We start from the raw sequence: 19,041 nt of genomic DNA, 5'->3' as shown, positions 1-19,041 counted from the left end.
TTACGGACAGCAAATTGCTCACGGCTTGGCTGCCGGGTAAATGAAGACTCATCAATTAGCAGAAAATTAAGCAAAATGGGAGCATAGTCTCAATGCACTGACACTGCGTTTGAAGGGGAAAAAAGGCGATTTCGGGACCAGAGCTGCTGGTCTTTTCTCCAAATATCCCACATTAACAGCTCTCCCTTATATTGAAATTGGTGCCACCGGGCTTCAGAGCCAGCGTTAGAGTCAGCGGAGGTAAGCTCAGGCACTGAGTCCGTTCCACCTTCAAATTTCATCAAGTCTTTTCAAAGCTAAAAATGCAATTCAGCTCCTGAAATTGGTTTTGTGCACCATTCGCAGACTGTCTTTATAAATGCAGAGAGGAGCCCAGCCTGGCTCCATATTGTCTTTTTTGTCTTTTGATATAGAAAAGGTATTTTTCATCTCCGTGGGGAATCTTTGAAAGATCTTCTCACTGAGTTAGCATTTCTCTTGCACTTTTTTCTCACAGGTTGATGGAGCTAAATATTCTTTCAGCATTTTTTAGGCATGTCTCTCTGGAATTCCAAGGTTTTTTTACAACCTTGAGATTTTTTTATATTTTCCAGATTATTCTATTTCTGCCACTTTACTTATCAAGTCCCTATCGATTCAAAAAGAGAAGTGGTTCCCTCCATGTATTCCTCTGATCTTTGGAAAGAGTGCTTGTTGCCACAGCTCAGCCTGAGAAGTTTAGATTCTCATCAGCTAAATAGCACAAAACCAGCTGGAATGAAACGGTTGTATAGGTTTCATCCTGGAAACTGAGACCTATCCCACTCCAGCCAGGTGCAAGGAACAGTGGCCCGTCGTGGATATTGGCCTCGGTTTCTCATGGTCTCCTGGAGTTGGAGATGCTTTACCTGGATTTACCAAAGAGTTTTGACGTTGTGCATTTAGTAGCTTATAATTTTACCAAAGTTACACTGCTTGAATTCAGAGCTCTACGGTCAGATGGCTGAATTTTCTGAAAAGCTTTAGCAAAACTGTTCAGCCACTTGGACGTGAAAATGAGGGGGAAATGCAACGCTTTGCTGGAGGTAAATTCCCGTAGTCGCCGCGTTTGAGAGGCGCCAGCACCTCCAGCTCTGCCATTCGGGCACAGCCGATTCCCTTGGTGTTACGCTGCTTTTGTTAAACCCCTCCTGAGGCTCTAAACTGGAGTAAACTCTTGTGATCTTACTGACTTCAGTGGTCGGAGACAACTTCGTTTAAGTGACGATCAGGTTATTAGGGAAAGAGTTGTAAAAATCAAGTTTAGTCGTGATAGTCTCATTTAAAAACTCACTCTATATTGGTGAGCTCCATCCCTAACTATGTAAAATGTAGAGCATTATCAGATTAGAACCACAGTCAGTCACATTAACATTTCAGGATTTTAAAGTAGTATTTTCAATCATTTGTGTGCAGGGAAGTGATTATATTTTCTGTTAACCTCAACGGTGTAACTCAAATCTGTTAATACACTTTTTCCCTCTGTTTAACCAAAGCTATGTTATACTGCATGGATTTAACGGGGGAGACACCCACAAAAAAGCAAACTAAAACTTCTCTTAGTTCTGATTAAGGAAATTCCCTTCCTACATAGGGATGGGGAAGTGTTGGGAGGTACGTGTTACCTCTCCTGAACGTGGCCTTCGCAGTACAATGAAATGTTGCTTCATTCTTCCGGCATTAACAGCAATTTTTCTTGCTGTGTGGCATTCAGAAAACATAACCCAGGGATCACCAGTTCTAACTGAAACCCCAAATCTTGAAGCTTTAAAAAAAAAAAAAGGCAGGAAATGGAACGGAACAGAGAAGTGGAGCCAAGGTAACAAGTGTCCACGTTAGGGGTGATGATGTGGAAAAATCTCTGTATTTCACCAACACACGCAGGGCCGTGTGTGGATTTCCAGCTGTAATGGTGGCCTGGAGGAGTCGCTGCCAAAGGCCCTTGCGATGGCAGTGACAACGGGTGCAAAGCTGATCTGGAGATCCTCCATGGTTATGGCACTGATAGCAACAGCAAATTACCAAAAACACGGTTAAAATTCCCAATTTTGTTGCATTTACTTGTCCTCCAGTGATTCGGGTGGCAGTTTCAGGAAGACAGTCAGGAGTTGGTAGCAAAATGCTTTCAAAAAAAAAGGAAGGAAAAAACCCCAAAACTTTAAAAGTGGTTTTTACTTCTGTGAAAGAACTTTTTACCTGTTGGGAGAGACGGTGTGTGCTCTGAAATGAGAGAGGGCTGCAATTTTGGAGAGGTTATGATCCAAGAAAAACCCCTATAAAAATAATCCCAGGTCTTCCCATAACTCTTTAACTCACTCGTACAGTTCGGCCCCATATGAATCCATTTGCTTTGCTGTTTTATTGTTCCCAGAAACCGAAAGCTGCGGCTGCATTTCCTTCCTACCCCATCCCAGGCAAATACGCACAATAGCTCATTTTATATACTTGAACGTGTTTCATACTGATCGTCAGGAGACGCTTGGCACCGGCGCTGGGCATTCAGGTCTTTGAATGAACACGGTTTCTCAGGAAAGTTTGCCTTTCGTGTACACAATGAACGCCTCGCTCCATTTCCATTATCCGTGAAATGAAACATGAAATCTTGTGTTATTTAGACCACATGCATGGTTTGTAAGGTCTGTTTAAATGTTAATAGGGAATTAAAATGCCCTTATATAATACCTGCTCCTCTCTTTTTCCTCTTCTAGAATATAAAATAGCAGCAAATACATTATGAGTTATTAACCTCAAATTCTTCTCCATTAGAAAAGTATCTCTTTGAAGGTGGGGGCAGGGTATGCGTAAATGCCATTAAATTATGTCTTTTTGAGAGCACAGCGAGCGCTGGTTATCTCGGGGAGCATCCCGTGTCCCGGTATCTGGCAGCTGGTCCTCTAAGGGAGTTTCTGGCAGAGATCTGAGTGTCTGGCAGGCCTGCCTGTCTCTGCCTGCACCGCCCAAGGACAAAAGCACAGGCTAATAGTACAAGAAAGGTTACAAAATGTGGCTTGAAAAGTGTGACTTCCAGAAAAGCAAATATCTCTCTCACCTAAGGACCGAAAAATACACGGTCAAGCAGCGGTATTTGAGCAAGAGATGAAAGTGATTGGAAGCAACTGGTCACAAAAAATTGGGTTTTTTTTAATGTTGAAATACATTCATATTTCCCTCGGTCCCATGGTTTCCCTGGAGGAGTCCGGGAAAGGTCACAGAAGCCGGGCGAGAGCAGTGATCCGGGCTGGAGTGACCAACCTGGGAGAAGTGAAACCGCAGTAAGACCCACTGAAGACCACCCGGGAGGAAGCAGAGCAGAAGCTTTTTAAGAATACCTCTAATTCTGCCTGGGGGAAGGAGAACCGATGCAAAAATAGCACAGAGAGAAACACGATGTCAAACAAAATGCGCTGCAACGGGGGGAAAGAAACCTCTAATGAGAGCTGCCGCAGGCCAGATGCTTTTCCGCAGGCCCTGAGAGGTACCTGTGTCGCAGCGCAACAAAAATTAGCACCTTTCTTCTTTTTTTTACTTTGATTATGGGGTACAGTTAAACTCTGAAGTAGTTGGGACTCTTCTACGAATTATTCCAAGGAGAGAGACGAAATGAAGGTGCTTCGGATAAACCCCAAAACTTAGCTTTGTCCTATTTGTGTTTGCTTCTTGATACCTTAGACTAGATATCCAGCCAAAGGTTCTGTCATTAAATCTGGAGCATATTTATCAATACAGCTCTAAGGAATCTGAATTTGGGGTACACAGAGAGTATTCTACCTTGAATAATGCAGTCTGATCCGCGCATCAGTCGTGGCAAGCTGAACCCACTGACTCGGATGAGAGCATCTCCCCGAGAAGACCCTGTCTGCAAAGTCCTCCCCCTCCCTGGGCTGCCAAATATCGATTTCAAGTCAGGTGGTTTAGTGTTTTTTGTTCAAACAGTGCATTGAAACTGAATTATCTTCCACTATTTGTTTGCCATTTCCTTGGGAGGATCCCATCTGCGGTGTATAAATATTTTTGCAGAGGTACTCTTTTTTTTCTCCCTTGTATTTTATCTGCAGTCACTGTGTCTTATTACATAGGAAAAGGTTTGGAATTGAGGGGAAGCTTTCAACAGTTTAATATTTTCTAAGATAAATTGATCTTGCATAATTTGTGAAGTACTGAAGCATATTCTCAGATAAAATTACTTCTGGTTCCTCTGGTCTTAGATCTCTTTAATTATTCCTCAGTTCTAAATCAAGAAGACAAATCTCAGTCCATCAGCCTGAGAAATGGCAGGATAGTTGTACTGACAATTGCAAAACTAATCCGTGGCGAAACGTGAAATGGATGTGGCAGCTCACGCAGGCTGCAGTTCCTTGTGTGCGAGGCTCCTCGGTTGCGGCTGTGGAAGATGGTGATGGTGATGATGAAGGTGGGAAGAGAGCCTGGCTTTTGGGCTGCTGAGGAATAACTCCTCACTTCTTGTAGGACCTACAATAAATCAGGCCGCTGGCCATCGTCTCGCTCTCCTCTGGCAGAGCACAAAGTCCACCCGTGCGAAACACCTGGGATTGTGGCTGGCTTCTCGTTTCACAGGCGGGACAGAGGGCGAAATGCAAACTCTTTAAATAAATAAAAAGAAAAAATGCTGGCACAACGGCAGTTCTCCCAGGAAACAAAACGGAACTTCTTCCAGGAGGCTGCACGTGTATTGTAGGGACTTGAAAAGTATTCTGTTGTTTGCTTCAGAAACTCCTTTCCGCCTCTTGAGCAGTAACGGGTGCCATCGAGCAGCCATCGGAACAGCCCCATCGCCGTGCCTTTGCCGTTTGCTCTTCTGGAGCAAGCAGAGCTGACGGCCCTGTCTCGATTTGTGATAAAGGACTGAGTGCCGTCCTCCGGTAGGGCTCAGGTGCTGGGCGAGTGTGAAGAACAGCTCTCAGGCTTCGTTCCTGCCCTCTCACATCCCAGAAGAAGAATGCGATTTTGAAAGGTTGTTCAGCCTTTGCATTAGAAAAGCTTTTTAATTACGCAACCCAACGGCAAAATGATGTTCCTCGGGACCCATCGTGAGTCCCAACATCGCGAACCCCCCTTTTCGCTGCTAGCTGGTCTGGGCACAGTCCAGAAGCCACTTTCTAAGGACGTCTCGAAGTCGGCTCTGCATTAGCAGTTGCGGTGACCAGCTGTCCGTCATTTAGGCTCCAGAAATCTTGGCTTCATGTTGAAAACCTTTTCCTACATCGTAAGTAGGAGAATCCTGCAGCCCGTAAGTAGGCGGTAAGAAGATGATAGGACTGATGTGTGTGAGGCCTCGGCTCTTTGTCTGTTACCTGTGGCTTTTATGTAAAAGATGAAATATCACAGAACCCCGTTCATCCGAAGCTAATCTAAAAGAGGGTTTTGAGGACTTAAAAAGGAGAAAATAAAAAAGGGAAAAGACCAACAACAGAACACCCTTAAAGGCAGCCGTCTTGGAAGAAGGAAGTAGAACTGCCGGTATTGCCAAGTCAAAAATACACCCGTGCTGTTCTTTAGCCTCTGTTTTAAAGAATGCGATGTGTTTAGCGGGAGATGCCACGCTTGGTTAGACCAGCGGATAAAGTTTGAAAAACTGGGTGTGAAGGCCTGGGCGTGCCCTCCCAGCGAGTCTCTTCATCAAGTTTTTCCCCACAAAGTTTGAAACGAACACCGTTAGTACCGATTTAAGAGGACCACACGCTAGGCGTGGGGCTGCTCCTAGGTGATGCCTCTGAAGCACTCAAGTCACGTGTGTTGTGGGAGTCAAGCGCGGTTTGGGCGGTACAGGCTGCGTGTGGCGTGCGATCCCCGCCTCTGAAGGGCGGCGGTTTGGCACTTAACGTGCTGTGCGGCCAGCGGGAGGCTCTGCGCTGCCCTGGAGGAGCGCAGGCCCTGGCCTCGGGCACGCGCCGCGTTCGTAGCGCGGGCTTTCCTCAGCGTGCGCGAGGTCGGCTTGGATGGGGGTGTTTGCCTGGAGACGGCAAAAGAAATCGCTAATAATCGTATTGTAAAGCGGATTCTCTGGTCAAGGGCAAATGTGGTGTTTTTTTTTTTTAAAAAAAGGTTATTTTAGTTTTTTGTTGATGAGTAATTGGGGAGGAAATGATTCTTGGTTTTAACTGTTGTTATATAAATTGGACAACCGACCTCTTATCAGTTTGCTACATCGAATGATCTTGTATAAAGAAATGAAATTACCAGCAAGATTAATGTTTCTGGTCATCCTTGATGGCTCTGTATGTGCTTGATAGAATTAAAATGGGACCGGAGGAGAAGCGAATACGGAATTTAGAGGGAGGAAATGCTGTCATTCAGCAGCTGATAGATAGATATATACACACACACGCTCTCTCCCCTATACATATATAAATACATATATATATTTTAGTGTCGGAGCATACGCACAGCCGTGCCCTGCCGTGGGCGCTCGGTTCTCCTTGCGGCAAGTCCAGTGTGGGGAGTTTCGGTTTCTTCCCTTTATTTCCAGAGAAGCAGGAGCAGCTTCAACGGGGTAACTTGAACTGAATTCACGGGGACATTTAACAGAATTCAGCAAAGAAAAAGCGTGGTGTCTTCACAAAGAAACAGTAGTTCTTTCAGACAGCAAGTTTGTTTATTGTATGCGACGAAGCCTTGGTGCAGCAGAACTGCTGAGCTCTGTGTGTAACGCATTAATAACTCCCGTGCAAGGGTAGAAGATACGCCTGGAAAGGATGATAATCCTTATCCTGATTTAATGGTCTGCATAAGCTTACTGCAGTGTCATTTGCAAATAGAGGAGAAAAGCATTCAGACTTTGATTTTAAAAGACCTTTTTTTTTTTTCAAAAGGGGGCCTCCTCTGCCTGAATATTCCTGTTCTAAACTCTCTCAGGATCAGTTAGGGCTGTTTCTGGTTCCTAAATGCACTCGGCAGTGCTAGGCAGTCCTGGCTGTCAGCTTTTTATCTTGTCGCCTGACAATCACCTGAAGTGAAAAGGGCTTTTTATTTAACAAGGCAGGATTATCTATTAAAGCCCTACTTCTCATGAGAAGGTCGGCAGCCTCACGCGTGAGTGCATCAAGCGCTGGGGCGTACTCAGCGCGGTACTCAGCGTGCCGGCGTGGCCGGCGGGCCGAGGCGGGAAGGGCCGACCTGGCTCTGCGGCTCCCGGCTGCTGGGCATGCCTGCGCCCCCCCTCCCTGAACTGGGAACCCTCGGGGTGCTTGGGGTCTGCCGCGGGTCGCTGCGGTAACATCTGCTCTTCCGCTGCGGCTCCTCTGGCTCAGTTACGCTGCAAAAAGCGGACGCGGATTGCGCACGGGTTTATGCAGAAGGCTCGTGTCGCTGGCCTGTGCCGCCGCGGTGTAAGCGAAACCTGAAGCTGAACGCGGGAGATGCTGTGAGCAAGCCGCAGTGGGTTTAGTGCTTACAGAAAATAACTTGCACCCACGCGAAAGCCGCGTCTTCCTAATTGCAGCGTTTCAGCCCTAATCCGCTCCTTCACAGTGAACATCTAATCAACTTTACAAGACTAGAAGAGCATGAAGGACTTCTAAAAACAGACTTTGATGGGTTTATCTCCTCTTTTTTGCTCGCTCCTGTTGTTTACCTTTTCTCCTCTCTCTGTCTTTCTCTTATTTATTTTTTTTTTCTTAAAACTTACACACAGAGTTCAGGCCATTTCAAGAACACCATGAAAAATTGCTGCCAAATTTAAGCCCCTTCTCCCCACCCCTGTTAGAGTCGCTGAATCCTGCTTAGTTTTTGACTGCAGCAAGATCTTGTAAAGATTTTCACATGGTCATTAGGCGTTGTATGAAAGAAGTGTGTCTTTTAGGTTTGAAATTTTCTGCCTTTCAGTTTTGTTGAATTGTTACATCTCCTGTTGTCTGGCGAGGAGGAAGGACGCAAAGTCCAATGCCGTGAGCTACTCCACAGTCGTATCAAAATATTTACCCATTTCACAGCGAAGAATTAGTGTCAGCTCTACAGGCAGCCTTTGAAGAAGTCAATTAATTAGTTCAATTTAAAATAATAATATCATTATGGTAATTGACCAAAAACGAAAGAAAAAAAAGCAGTATCGGATATGGAGTACTGAGCAGCCGAATATTGAGCAGCGTGATTTCCATCGGTAAATGTTTGCTGTGATATTTTGGAAATGGTTATCAGAACAAGAACAGAGCTGGTGATCTGCGAAGACTGTTTTTTAAGTTTTCTGTGTATAATTGGGAAGCTTATTTCATGCAGTGGAGTTTTCATTCCTTTGTTTTGTAATATTCTGTAAATTACTTGACTGAAAAGGGTTCTGACATGGCAGAACAGTGGGTAAATTCAGATGCAAGTGATCCAAATCTGGTTTTTCTCCTATCTCCCAGTCGTCACCATTAAAAAGAGTTGATTGATGCAGCTCTGGGGCCTGTGTTAACCCTAGTCATTCCCCTCTGATACGGTCCGGAGACGTTGCTCACCAAACCATGCGGCACCCATCATGAAATTCGATTTTAAAAAAAATCAGTAATCATCGGGCATTGCTTGAAAGCTCACGACCGAAATGATCGCTGTGGAGGTCGCACCTTGGCAGGCAGTGCCGCATGTGAGGTGATGCCTGGGGCCGTGGGATCTGGAGAGAAACACCGTCGAAGTCGGGCCGGTTGCAGCCTTCGTGCTGCTGCCTGATCTGCTGTGTGTTCCCGTGATGCCTTGGGCATCGCTGCGCGTAGCTCTGCCCCGCACAAGCAGCCCGTTCATCTGGAGGCGTGCGCGCGGCTAGCGGCGGGATGATCCATGTGCTTCAGCTGGAAAGTGGAATAGAAGGCACTTTGCACTGTATTATCTGCCAGCTTCCGAGAGAGAGAAAGTTTCTAGCTGCAGTTTCTGCTCCACCCACACTTACTTGTGTAACGGTGGCACCTTCAGCAGAGACCAATAAATTGTTCCTATTTAATGTAGCATTGTAAAGGAAACCAAATTCTCCCATCAGCAAGTAAGGTTGGAATAGTAAAGTTGCCTGCTTTAGTTCCGATAACACTTTTCTCATTTATTTGTATACTTTTACTGGTCTGTTGAAGGTTTAATTTTTCTGCCACTAATTCTGGCTTTACAAACGTATAAATTTTAATGTCCGAACGAAGTAGCTCTAAAATAATTGAAGAGGAGATTGTGGGCTTCAGGGGAAATGCACTGTTGAGTTGTCCTTCGTGCAGTAGGAAATGCTGCACGCCTGTGTCGAGCTTTGCACACCCGCGACTGAGTAAGTTTTGTGATTGGGAGAACTTAGATCGATATAAGAGACGCTGTGTCTCCGTTTTCCCTGTCTTTTTTGTTTGTGAACATCAACAGGAGGGCAAAGCAGAGCAAGTACCGATGGGGCATGAGAAGAAGTTACCACAACTCTTCTTGCTCCTTGCTAAAGAAAACTAGGCTTGGTTCAGCTTAGCTGCATTGACTTAATGTAATTACAACTCTGTATTTTGCTTAAAAAATGTATATATATTAACCAGAGTATTGGATCCGAAAGCCAGGTGTGATGTAGTTGTTTGCTTTCTCGTGGCAGCCACCAGCTCAGCCCACTTAGAAGATCTCGCGTACCTGGACGAGCAGAGGCACACTCCCCTGCGGACCTCCCTCCGAATGCCGCGGCAGAGCATGGCCGGCGCCCGCACGCAGCAGGACCTGCGAGGTAGGGCCACGCTGGAGGCGTCGGGGGCTCGCGCCCCGCAGGGGCCCGCGTCCCGCAGGGGCGGGAGCTGGTACGGCAGCCGCTGTGTCCGCGGCCTCGTGAAAACGCTGGGGCAGGGCTGGTTTATGTACAGGTGCGAAGCGCTGCCTCTCCATGAGGATGTGAGCCAGTCTCCTTTATTTGCAGCATCCTTCTTGGTAGCACAGCCAAATGGGAGGGGAAAGGAAATAAACGAAGTAATGAGCTAAGCATCCCTGCCTCTGCCTGATGGTGGCCGGCCAGGTGCTGCCCTGCTGCTCCTAAAACGGTGCCGTGATCGGTGAAGTGCGTCACTGTAACATTCTGGGGTTGCTTTTCTGGGGTGACTGAGCTGTCCGGTTCGCCACGTACACACTGTATGTAGCCGTGGTATAAAGGCGTGTCCCCCATCACTGTCCCGCAGACACTGATATTAAATAGGTCCCACCCCCAACTTCCTACAGTTGCGCTGTTTGGAAGAGCGTGTGCTTTAACACGTTGGAGCCTCGAACTCTGTTTCAGGTGGATTACACAGAAATGCTATTGTTGAACTGACCCGAAGTCCGAGCAGCCTCATTTTTCAGGAACTCAAGTACAAATCAGCAAATCGTCCGTTGACTACAACGTGCTGCCCTGTGCCCCGAGGCGGGGTGACGGCCGCCTCCTCCACGTGTGCGCGGCTTGAGAGCACGGCCCTCCTGGAGCCCAGCAGCCAGGCCCGCAGCGATGGCACGGGCTGCATGTGCCTACGGACAGCCCAGTCTGAACCTGCACCCGCCGGCTCAGGAGCGTTACCCTATACACCCGCCCTGTATCGCATAGGAGTAGTCCTGCAAAAGGTCCCCAAATTCCTCTCCCTGACTGCTCCCCTCCCAGCCCTCTGTCAGTCTCTGAGCACTGCGTGGCTAAGACTTTGAGAGTTTCTAAAAAATGAGAAATTTTGATGAGCTGCTGGGTTTTTTCTCCTTTTTTTGAACAAAAGCAAAAGATTTCAGCCCCCCTTCGCAGTTTGCAGCGTACCAGCAGGGAAGGAGCCAAGCGCAGTGTATGGGGCCACCGTCCCGACGCGTCCCTCTTACGGGCGCTCACAATGCCGGTATTCAGGCAGCCCTTTGCCTTCTGAAAGGCCTTTTGAGAGGGGAAATTTTTGTGGTTCTTCCTGCCGAATTCCACAGAAGAGACATTAGCAATGAGAAGAGGAGCCAGGGCTGACATTTTAGTATTTTGTTTATTTCCAGACAACTCCAGCTAGATCCAGCCCACGTCCTTGGGGCTCCAGCCCACCTTACAGCTTCCATCCCCCTCCTAATCTGAGCGTGGTCTTTGGCCGCATCCCCATCGATCACCGTGACAGTCCTGCATCTGCAGCAGATCGCCGGGCTAATGCTTCATCCCCATCATTTGCCATTGCGCAGATGAATAAATGGCCGAGAAAGCTCGTTTGGGATTTTTCCTGGGCATTGCTGTGCCGCGAGACTAGTCTGTTCTCGCCTGTACGCAGGGAAAGGGGGTTCTGCTGGCGGTACATTGAACTTCTCTTTTCTCTGGGGTGTTTTTGAGCAAGCGCCCACCATCCTCCAGTAAGGAAATCAGTGGCCGGAGGGTGGTGGGTTGGGTGTTTGCACAGCACCACAAGCACGACCTGTTACAGCCTGCCTGGGACTTGTACCGAGCACACGAGCCCCGACTGGAAGAAAAAAGTGGGTTTGTGTCGCTTTGGATCGCAGTCTGTAATGAAATCGTACTGGCTGGTGAGGCAGTTATAAAAATGTATTAGCAGGCAGTAAGGGAAGAAAGCAAAGTTTGACAGACAAAATTTCCATATGCTCGAGCGGAGTAGCGTGCCAAGGCTTCGTAATTTGCAGTGATTGCATCCAAAACATTAAACTTTATTGTAGGAACAGAATCAAATTGTTTTCCAGACACACTTTTAAAAACCATGTAGCACTACAGATTTTCTTTCTTCTTTTCGTTCTTTTTTTTCCTCTTTTTTTGGGTGAAGGTTGCATGAGAATAGCAGCAGGGTTTCAGTTTTTTGGAGTTTGCTTCTGATCCTAGTTGAGGTGCCGTGCTATTTTTAAAAAGAGAGAGAGAAGAAGAGGATGTGAAAAACCCAAACCAGCACTATTTGGAAATATTTTTGTTTTGTTGAATATGTGAGGGCTTTTCCCCTCCCCCCCCCAATATACTACATGTTTCAGATATCACTGTGAAATTGTGTCGGTCTGGGCTGTTACAATCACCGGCTCTTTGTTCCAACTGGAAATCCTAAACTTGGGTTTAACTTTAATGTCTCTCGTCTTGGCACTGGGCTGAAGTAGCGAAGCAATTCCTGGCCCTGTCCCAGGGGGACACGTTACAGCCCACTGATTTGTTCCCCGTGTTCAAGAATCCCAGTGCAGAGAAACTAAATGGGAGACCGTCCCTGCTATTTTTTGTTCAATCAGTTATTTGAGCCGGGGGTAACTCAGCAGTCCCAACGGCTAAGAGCACGGCGAGTGTTCGTGCCAGCGGCAGGTTTTTAATAGGATGGGGAACGCAATTTTTGCCTTTACTATTTTCCACCAGCGGGATTTGGAGCTGTTGAGGGTTGCTGTAACCCAAGAGTACAAGACGATGGCTGTGATGTACCGAGGAGCAGGAGCCAGATGGCAACCAAGTTACGTGCTGTTAGAACACCCGGACTGTTGCCATCATGGTTTTTTCTTTTTTTTCTCCAAAAAGCAAATGTCGGCGCTGAGCAGGGTGTGAAGAACTGTGGTGTTCAGGTGAGGTTTGGAGTGGAGGGGAGGACGGCTCCGACTCCACCAATAGATTGTTTACCAATATCAGCCATATGGCTGTAGCCATATAAACTGTCTTCTATAATTTTCTGGGTTTTTCCCCTTGCGGTATGTGTTTAATACTGTCACCTTTCGGGTACGAGAGTTTCACGCGCTTCTTAAAAACGCTAAAAAAATAGTTTAGCCTTTTTAGGCGCACGGTCCGTGAAAAATAGGCGCTGGTTTCATCCTGATGGATGTATCCATTTAAGATGACGTTTAAAGAAGTTGCAGCTTAAAGCAAGTACAGGAAGTAAACTCAGACATTTGGCTAATTTACAGGTTTTTATTTAACCAGATGCTGATTGATTCTGTGTTATTCAGAGCCGCATTTCATTGTGATAAGCATTAAGGCACTTCTCACCTGAGCTTCCTCTCAAGGTATTGGCAATACCCAGGCTACGCAGCTTAGCCCTGTAGGGGCTTGCTTTGGACGGCAAGATCCATCTTCCACCAGGGAGTACTCAAACAGCAACAAGATGCATCTAGAACAAAGTGTAAAGCAACTAATGAGTGGTGGATGCTGATTGCCAACGGAGCTGGGAAGAAATTCCTGTTTGAAGAGAGGGGAGTCTGTAAAACACATGATTTCTGAACAGGCGTGTTAGTCTTTCGACAACTGAAATAACTAAAACTTCACTTTGTGTAGCGGAGGGTGACCTACGTGGTCAAGCAGGACGGGCCTTTCTCTGGCTTCGCTCCTGCTCCTTTTCAGCCCAATGGCTTCTTTTCAGTCGTGCACATAATGCAGCCAGCTTTGGTTTGATTTAATTGAAGTTTTCAGCCACAAAAGAGCCAGAATGGGTAAGGTGGGCAGTGTTTCACCTTGGGATTTGAATTTATTGCGTGGGCTCTACGGAAGTTTGCACAGTATTTCATCAACTCTCATGTAAATTTACGCTACCAGACCTCATTCTGTCCCACTCCACGCACTAATTTCCAGGAAAAGTGTGGGTTTAATTTATGTTCAGATATTATCAGAAGTTCTGGGTATTTCTGTGGTACTCTGGCGTAAGTTCTATAAAATGCTTCATTAAAAAGGGATATAAAACCGAGCAAGTGCCTGACAAATTTTCGAGGATGGGAAGGCAGCTTATTCACATACTTTGATTTTCACAGCTACTGAAGTCAAGTGGCTAATAGGGCTCATCCAAAACGTGTGTGCACATCCTCACCCGATACGTCTGAAACCTCTTAGCCTCTTTTTCAGAGCCCTTTCCGTTAGCTTAGCCTTTAATTAATTTCTGCCCCAAACGTTGAGGCTGCGGTGCAGCCTTCCTTCTCTCCGATTTCCTTTCCTGGTGATGTGGGGTATTTTTTCAACTCTTTGTAAAGAGTTGGAAAAATTCCCCCTGGGCTCCGGGGTCTTCCCCCGAGTTTGTGCCTTGCCTGCCTGTGCCTGGGGACTGCCGGCTGCTGAGGGCTGTAAAATAAACAGTAACGGGAGGATTTTGGCATGGTTCAGCAGACAGTACCGGGAATTAATGAGGATCTGGCGCACGGTTTGCAGTTAGTCAGTGGCCATCTTAAATTATTCATAAACTTTTTCAGCAGTCCAGCTAGGAAAACATTGGTGCTGCATATGTCTTCCAAAGATGGTGTGGTGAAATAAAATGGCTTCTGCTGGCACGTGGGGGTGGTTGTGGTGGCTGGTGGGACAAAAAGCGTGTTCTCAGCACTCCTGGCCAAACCAGTGCGGCAGTGAGTGTTTTCTTAATGGTGAGACAGTCACCAGCATCCCCCGCCCTCCGGGAGCCCAGGGCTTACGAAGCCTGAGGTTGTGAAATATCTTGTCAGCAGAAGAGGTTTGCTCCGCTGTGGTCGGTGAGTGGTGGTGCTGGAAGGTCTGGAGGGGCAGGAAGGTTGGGTAGAGGTAGATAAGTGGGTATGTCTCTTCTCAGGGTTTTTTTAAGCCTTTCTAAGGGCAGGATATACCATTCCCAGGAGACAGCCGAGATGTGTATGTTCTTGTTAACTTAGATAAAGACCAACCTTCAGGATATCCTTTGTCCGGGGAGTTGAGGTCAAAGGCGTAGGTGTCACACAGCCTCAAAGCCGTTGGCACCTCTGTAAAGAAACCAAGGTCTGAGTCCGGGTCTCCACCCCGCAAAGCAGGAGCTTTTTAGATCCCAGAGCTTTTACATTTAATCGGTTTTGTCTCTGCATTAGCCCCCAAGACCATTCGGTACCTGCTAGACTTCTGGCTTTCAGCAGAGCGTTACTGTAGCTTTTCACCCACTAACACGGCGTATCGCAGACATACAGGCGCGCACAAGTAAAGCAAAGCTGTAGCTTGTCGAGCACAAATCTTAGCTTGATGTTTTCCAAATGGAGAGGGGTTTATTTATTTTTTTAATTTCATTTTCTATGTATAATGTTGGTGGCATAACACAAACAAACAATGTCCCGTGTCAGATGCACTGCTGGAATGCTTCACGTGCACCAGTCGGACCTCTACAGCTGGTTATCTCCGCCACGTCCGCGTGCTACTGCTTGTGCAATATGCCCTCCTCCGGCGGGCAGCCCTGCTGACGCCGAGAGCCAGGAGCTGCGATGGGGACGTGCGGCCCCGGGGCTGCCCCGGCCCCGCCGGCTGCAGCAGCCCGGCTGGCTCGTCCCCTCCCACCGCCAGCGATTTGGTTTCTCCAGTGGCTTCCCGTGCCAGCACATCCCACTGCGCTCGCGTGACAGACCCCAGCAAGGAGGATCAAACAAGCTGCTTGTGAGCTCATGCAATTCAAAAGCCATCTCCACCCTAGCATAAATTTAAAGCACATTCATCATTTTCAAGTGGAAATAAAAATGCAGCTCCTGTCTGCAGCGCTTTCTGTATCAGTTACAAAAAAAAAAAACAAAAAAAGGAAATTCAAAATAGCTAACATTTTTAAATGCAAGCTGTTTTCTGTAGGCATATCTGATGTGACGTTAAATCCCAGCCCCTTTATCAGCTCTGGTCAGGTCTGTGAGGGATTCCAGGGTGATGCAAGCCATGGGCGCGAGTTCAGCGGTTCCCGGGGAGGGTCCCGGTGCAGTGCCGGCGTCGGGGCACAGGGACGGGGCAGTGCTGGGGCAGAGGCGGCAGAGCCTCGGAGACAGAGGAGAGCTCTTCTGCTGCTGGGCTGGTTCGGAGGGAGGGAGGGAGGTTGAGGGGACTGGGAGCGAGCGGGCGCCAGCGTGGTTTGTAGCTTCCAGAGGGATCCATTGCACAGCCCGGGAGCGGAGCTCGTCCCGAAACGCAGCTGCCCCGTTCAGAAACCATGTGTTTATATGTACAGTTAGGTCTTCGGGGTGGTACATCATTGATAACCTCTTCCCTCGCAGATAAAGCGTCCCACTGTTGTAATTTGATAAACTGTTTTCAATGAGTTTCGTACAAAGTCTGCATTGTCCCGTACCCCTGAGAGCCTTCAGGCCACACCGCGAGGTCTGCGTGGGGGATTAAACCACCACCCGCACGTCCACAGCGGAGGGTGAGCGGGTGAAGAAATGGCAGGCGTCAGCAGTTCCTGAATGATGTTTGTGCTTTTTAAGTGTCTGAGGGTTTTAAAACTTCAAAGAAACAAAACAGTCTCCACTGGAAGCAGCTAATGTAAATGCTGGGAGTGTGATTGTGCCAAGAGATAACACTGAGTGAACCAATAGGTTTTTTTTACTTAAATCCTTCTGCACCATTGCCTCCTCTGGGGCTTCATGGGGTTTCTTCTAAAATATGCTATGAAGACATCTAGATTTTATATGGTTGCTTTCGATTGCAGCATGCCATATGATCTCAAAACCAAATTGAATTCCACTTCCATGATCCACAGCTCAAATTTTCAGCGGCTTACCACATAAATACATGCGTTGAATGTCAAGTACAATACATGTGTTGCAGTTGGAAGGTGTGTTCAGAGCTGCCATACCAGGTCCAGGTCTGAAGTCGTGTCCCACGTGGCTCCATCCACGTCACTAAGCCCTGACTTGAAGGAATGATGGTCTAAAATTCAAAGTTTGCAGCTAAAACACGCGGTGTGACTAACGTCCCCGAGTGGGAATCACCTGCTGTCTTTGTGGCCACCTTCGGAAAGTTTTTAATTAAGAAACCATTTTGGTGCTGAAGTGAGAAAATCCAGCAGCTGTCTCTGCCGGCACAAAATGCTTCCATCACTTTTTAAATATTTTTTAATAGATTTATGGGTATCGTCTCCCAGTTGCAGATCTCATAGGCAGAACACACCGTGTGAGTTGATCGTTCTAATAGCGTCTTTGCACTGGGTCTGGGCATGGTTGTCACTCTCTTTAGGTGTGCTCTCCCTAGATAGCTCGTGCCAAATGGAAAGAACAGCAAATACCCTCTCCCTCCGCCCCCAAACGTTCCTGAAAAAGTTTCAAGGCCGGTTTGGGTTTAGTTGTCCGTTTTGTTACAATCTAACGCATAAAAAAATGGGAAAAGTAACGCGATCGATATCCACATGTTCAGGTGTTAGCGTTGCATACGTGATCTCTCAGGAGCTACTTCTTCCACTCCTTGTTAACCTTACGGCGCTTGCAACGCCGCTTTCCCCTGCGAAGAGAGCAAATGTTTTAATTGCCGTACAGGAAAACCCTATCGGCAATCTGGTTTTATTCATAAACTTTAAAAGCATTGAAATAGTTCTGCGTAGATTGATTTAACGCTTCTAAATGCTAAGTTTTATTTCGTGCTCATTGGATCGAACAGGTGAACAGACATATTATGTGTCTGGGTACTGAGCGGACATACAATACTGTGTCACAGGCGTAGCTGCCTTGGAACGCGTACCGTTCTGCCTGGGGCAGGGCATTTCATTATGGTGACTTTAAGCAAGAAATTTAATTTCTTCAGCTACGCTTTCCCGAACTGCAATCCACTTCTTCCTGTAAAATTCTCTGAACTCTGTCGGTGGAAAATGCTACGGCTGAGCCAGATGCTTTTAACAACAAACCTGTGGGTAATCAACAAGCTTGTATTTTTTTTTGACCTTTTAATGAAAAGATTTCTAAGGAAGATTAAACAGCAATTTCCAAACTCTAGTTTTCCTATTAGCATTGATGTTCGTGTTCTGTCCCCGTATTTCCTCTTTATAGTACGCTTCGCACCTTATAGACCTCCCGACATCTCTCTGAAGCCACTGCTCTTCGAGGTGCCCAGCATCACCACCGAGTCCGTCTTCGTTGGCCGCGACTGGGTGTTCCACGAGATAGACGCGCAGCTGCAGAGTTCCAACGCCAGCGTCAACCGAGGTGTCGTGATCGTTGGGAACATCGGCTTCGGAAAAACCGCCATCATCTCCAGGCTGGTCGCGCTCAGCTGCCACGGCACGCGTATGAGGCAGATTGCTTCTGATAGCCCACATGCCTCTCCGAAACGTAAGTACAGCGGTACGCACATCTTCGGCGGTCAGAGACCTTTTCCATCAACTTCTATAATGGTTTTGGCTGAAAAGATCGCATTCCTCTCGAGGCCCAAGAAAACAGCTTAGTCTTTGTTGCCAAGCAAAGGAAGCACCTGTCAGCAATATTTATACTGCTCCTGTTCCAAATCTACTTTTTGAAGAGTCAAAACAGTCTGTCTCTTATTTCTCTGACTTAAAAACATCACGGATTTTCTCTGATTGGGAAGACTCCAATTTTAATTGCCAATATTCTATTATTACAAATGCGTGCTGGTGCATTCTCCTTCCCGTACGGTTGGTTTATCTCGGTTTATCACGGTACAGATGTTCCCGGTGGGTCGCAAGCCCACGTAGGCTCGGCACCCAGGCTTGCTCTACCCCGTGTGGTCTCACCCAGTTCATATCACTCTGTGCTGACATGTTTGCGGGTGCGGGTGACAACATCTTAAAATCATCCAGCTCTCAGTAAGTGAATGAGGCAGGAGTAAAAATACTGGCTTAGATAGCTAAAGGTGTCTTTAAGGATCTAGGTCACTGTATCTCAGTGAAACTGCTGTTAAATCTGTTTACTGGAATCCAGGACTCCATGTTGAGATATCTGAAATGTCACCAACTGTTGGCATGTTGCATAGTGTCACTCGTCAGAGCTAAATGAACAATGCGTAGTGAAGGGCAGGGCTTGCTTCTATATTTTAACCGCAGCTCTGCAGTGCACCAACTGTATGTCTCCCCAGTGTGCTTAGAGGGATCGTGGGGATCAAAGAGACTACTGTACTTAACTGTTTCTGGAAATGAAAAGCTTGGGTATTTCAAATGAGAAAGTGCCCTGCATCTTCCATGCACAAAGGACAAAGATCCCTGGTCACACCTAACACGCTGTAGTTTAGTTCGCGCTGTGGCTTGTCCACGAAGCTGAAAGCTGGATGGTTCCTCAGTGTTCGTTATCGGGATGGAGGCCTTCAGAATCAGTCAACTAATTTGACTTTATTTCCTAAAGAGACCTCAAGTCCTGTCTAGCTAGAGTGGATAACAATTATTCTGAAAATGTCTCTGATTTTTTTTCACATGCTGATATTATGCTTAGTAAAACCTGTGTTTATAATAAATGCTAATCAGGTGACCTGAC

At 47.0% G+C, this 19,041-nt stretch overlaps 1 protein-coding gene across 13 annotated transcripts in view; it reads left to right on the top strand.

Annotated features, from left to right (window-relative positions):
* The window catches only part of TANC2 (tetratricopeptide repeat, ankyrin repeat and coiled-coil containing 2), a 288,782-nt gene that overhangs the window by 200,320 nt on the left and 69,421 nt on the right, over window positions 1–19,041 (top strand). For all 13 annotated transcript variants that reach the window (XM_064473522.1, XM_064473526.1, XM_064473528.1 and 10 more), the window contains 2 exons: window positions 9,557–9,682; window positions 17,608–17,889. In XM_064473522.1, the coding sequence (XP_064329592.1) occupies window positions 9,557–9,682; window positions 17,608–17,889 (408 nt within the window). The remainder of the gene's footprint in view (window positions 1–9,556; window positions 9,683–17,607; window positions 17,890–19,041) is intronic.

The sequence above is a fragment of the Phalacrocorax carbo genome, chromosome 25 (genome assembly GCF_963921805.1).
Source record: "Phalacrocorax carbo chromosome 25, bPhaCar2.1, whole genome shotgun sequence".
NCBI lineage: Eukaryota > Metazoa > Chordata > Aves > Suliformes > Phalacrocoracidae > Phalacrocorax > Phalacrocorax carbo.
This window is presented reverse-complemented; position numbering and strand designations above follow the sequence as displayed.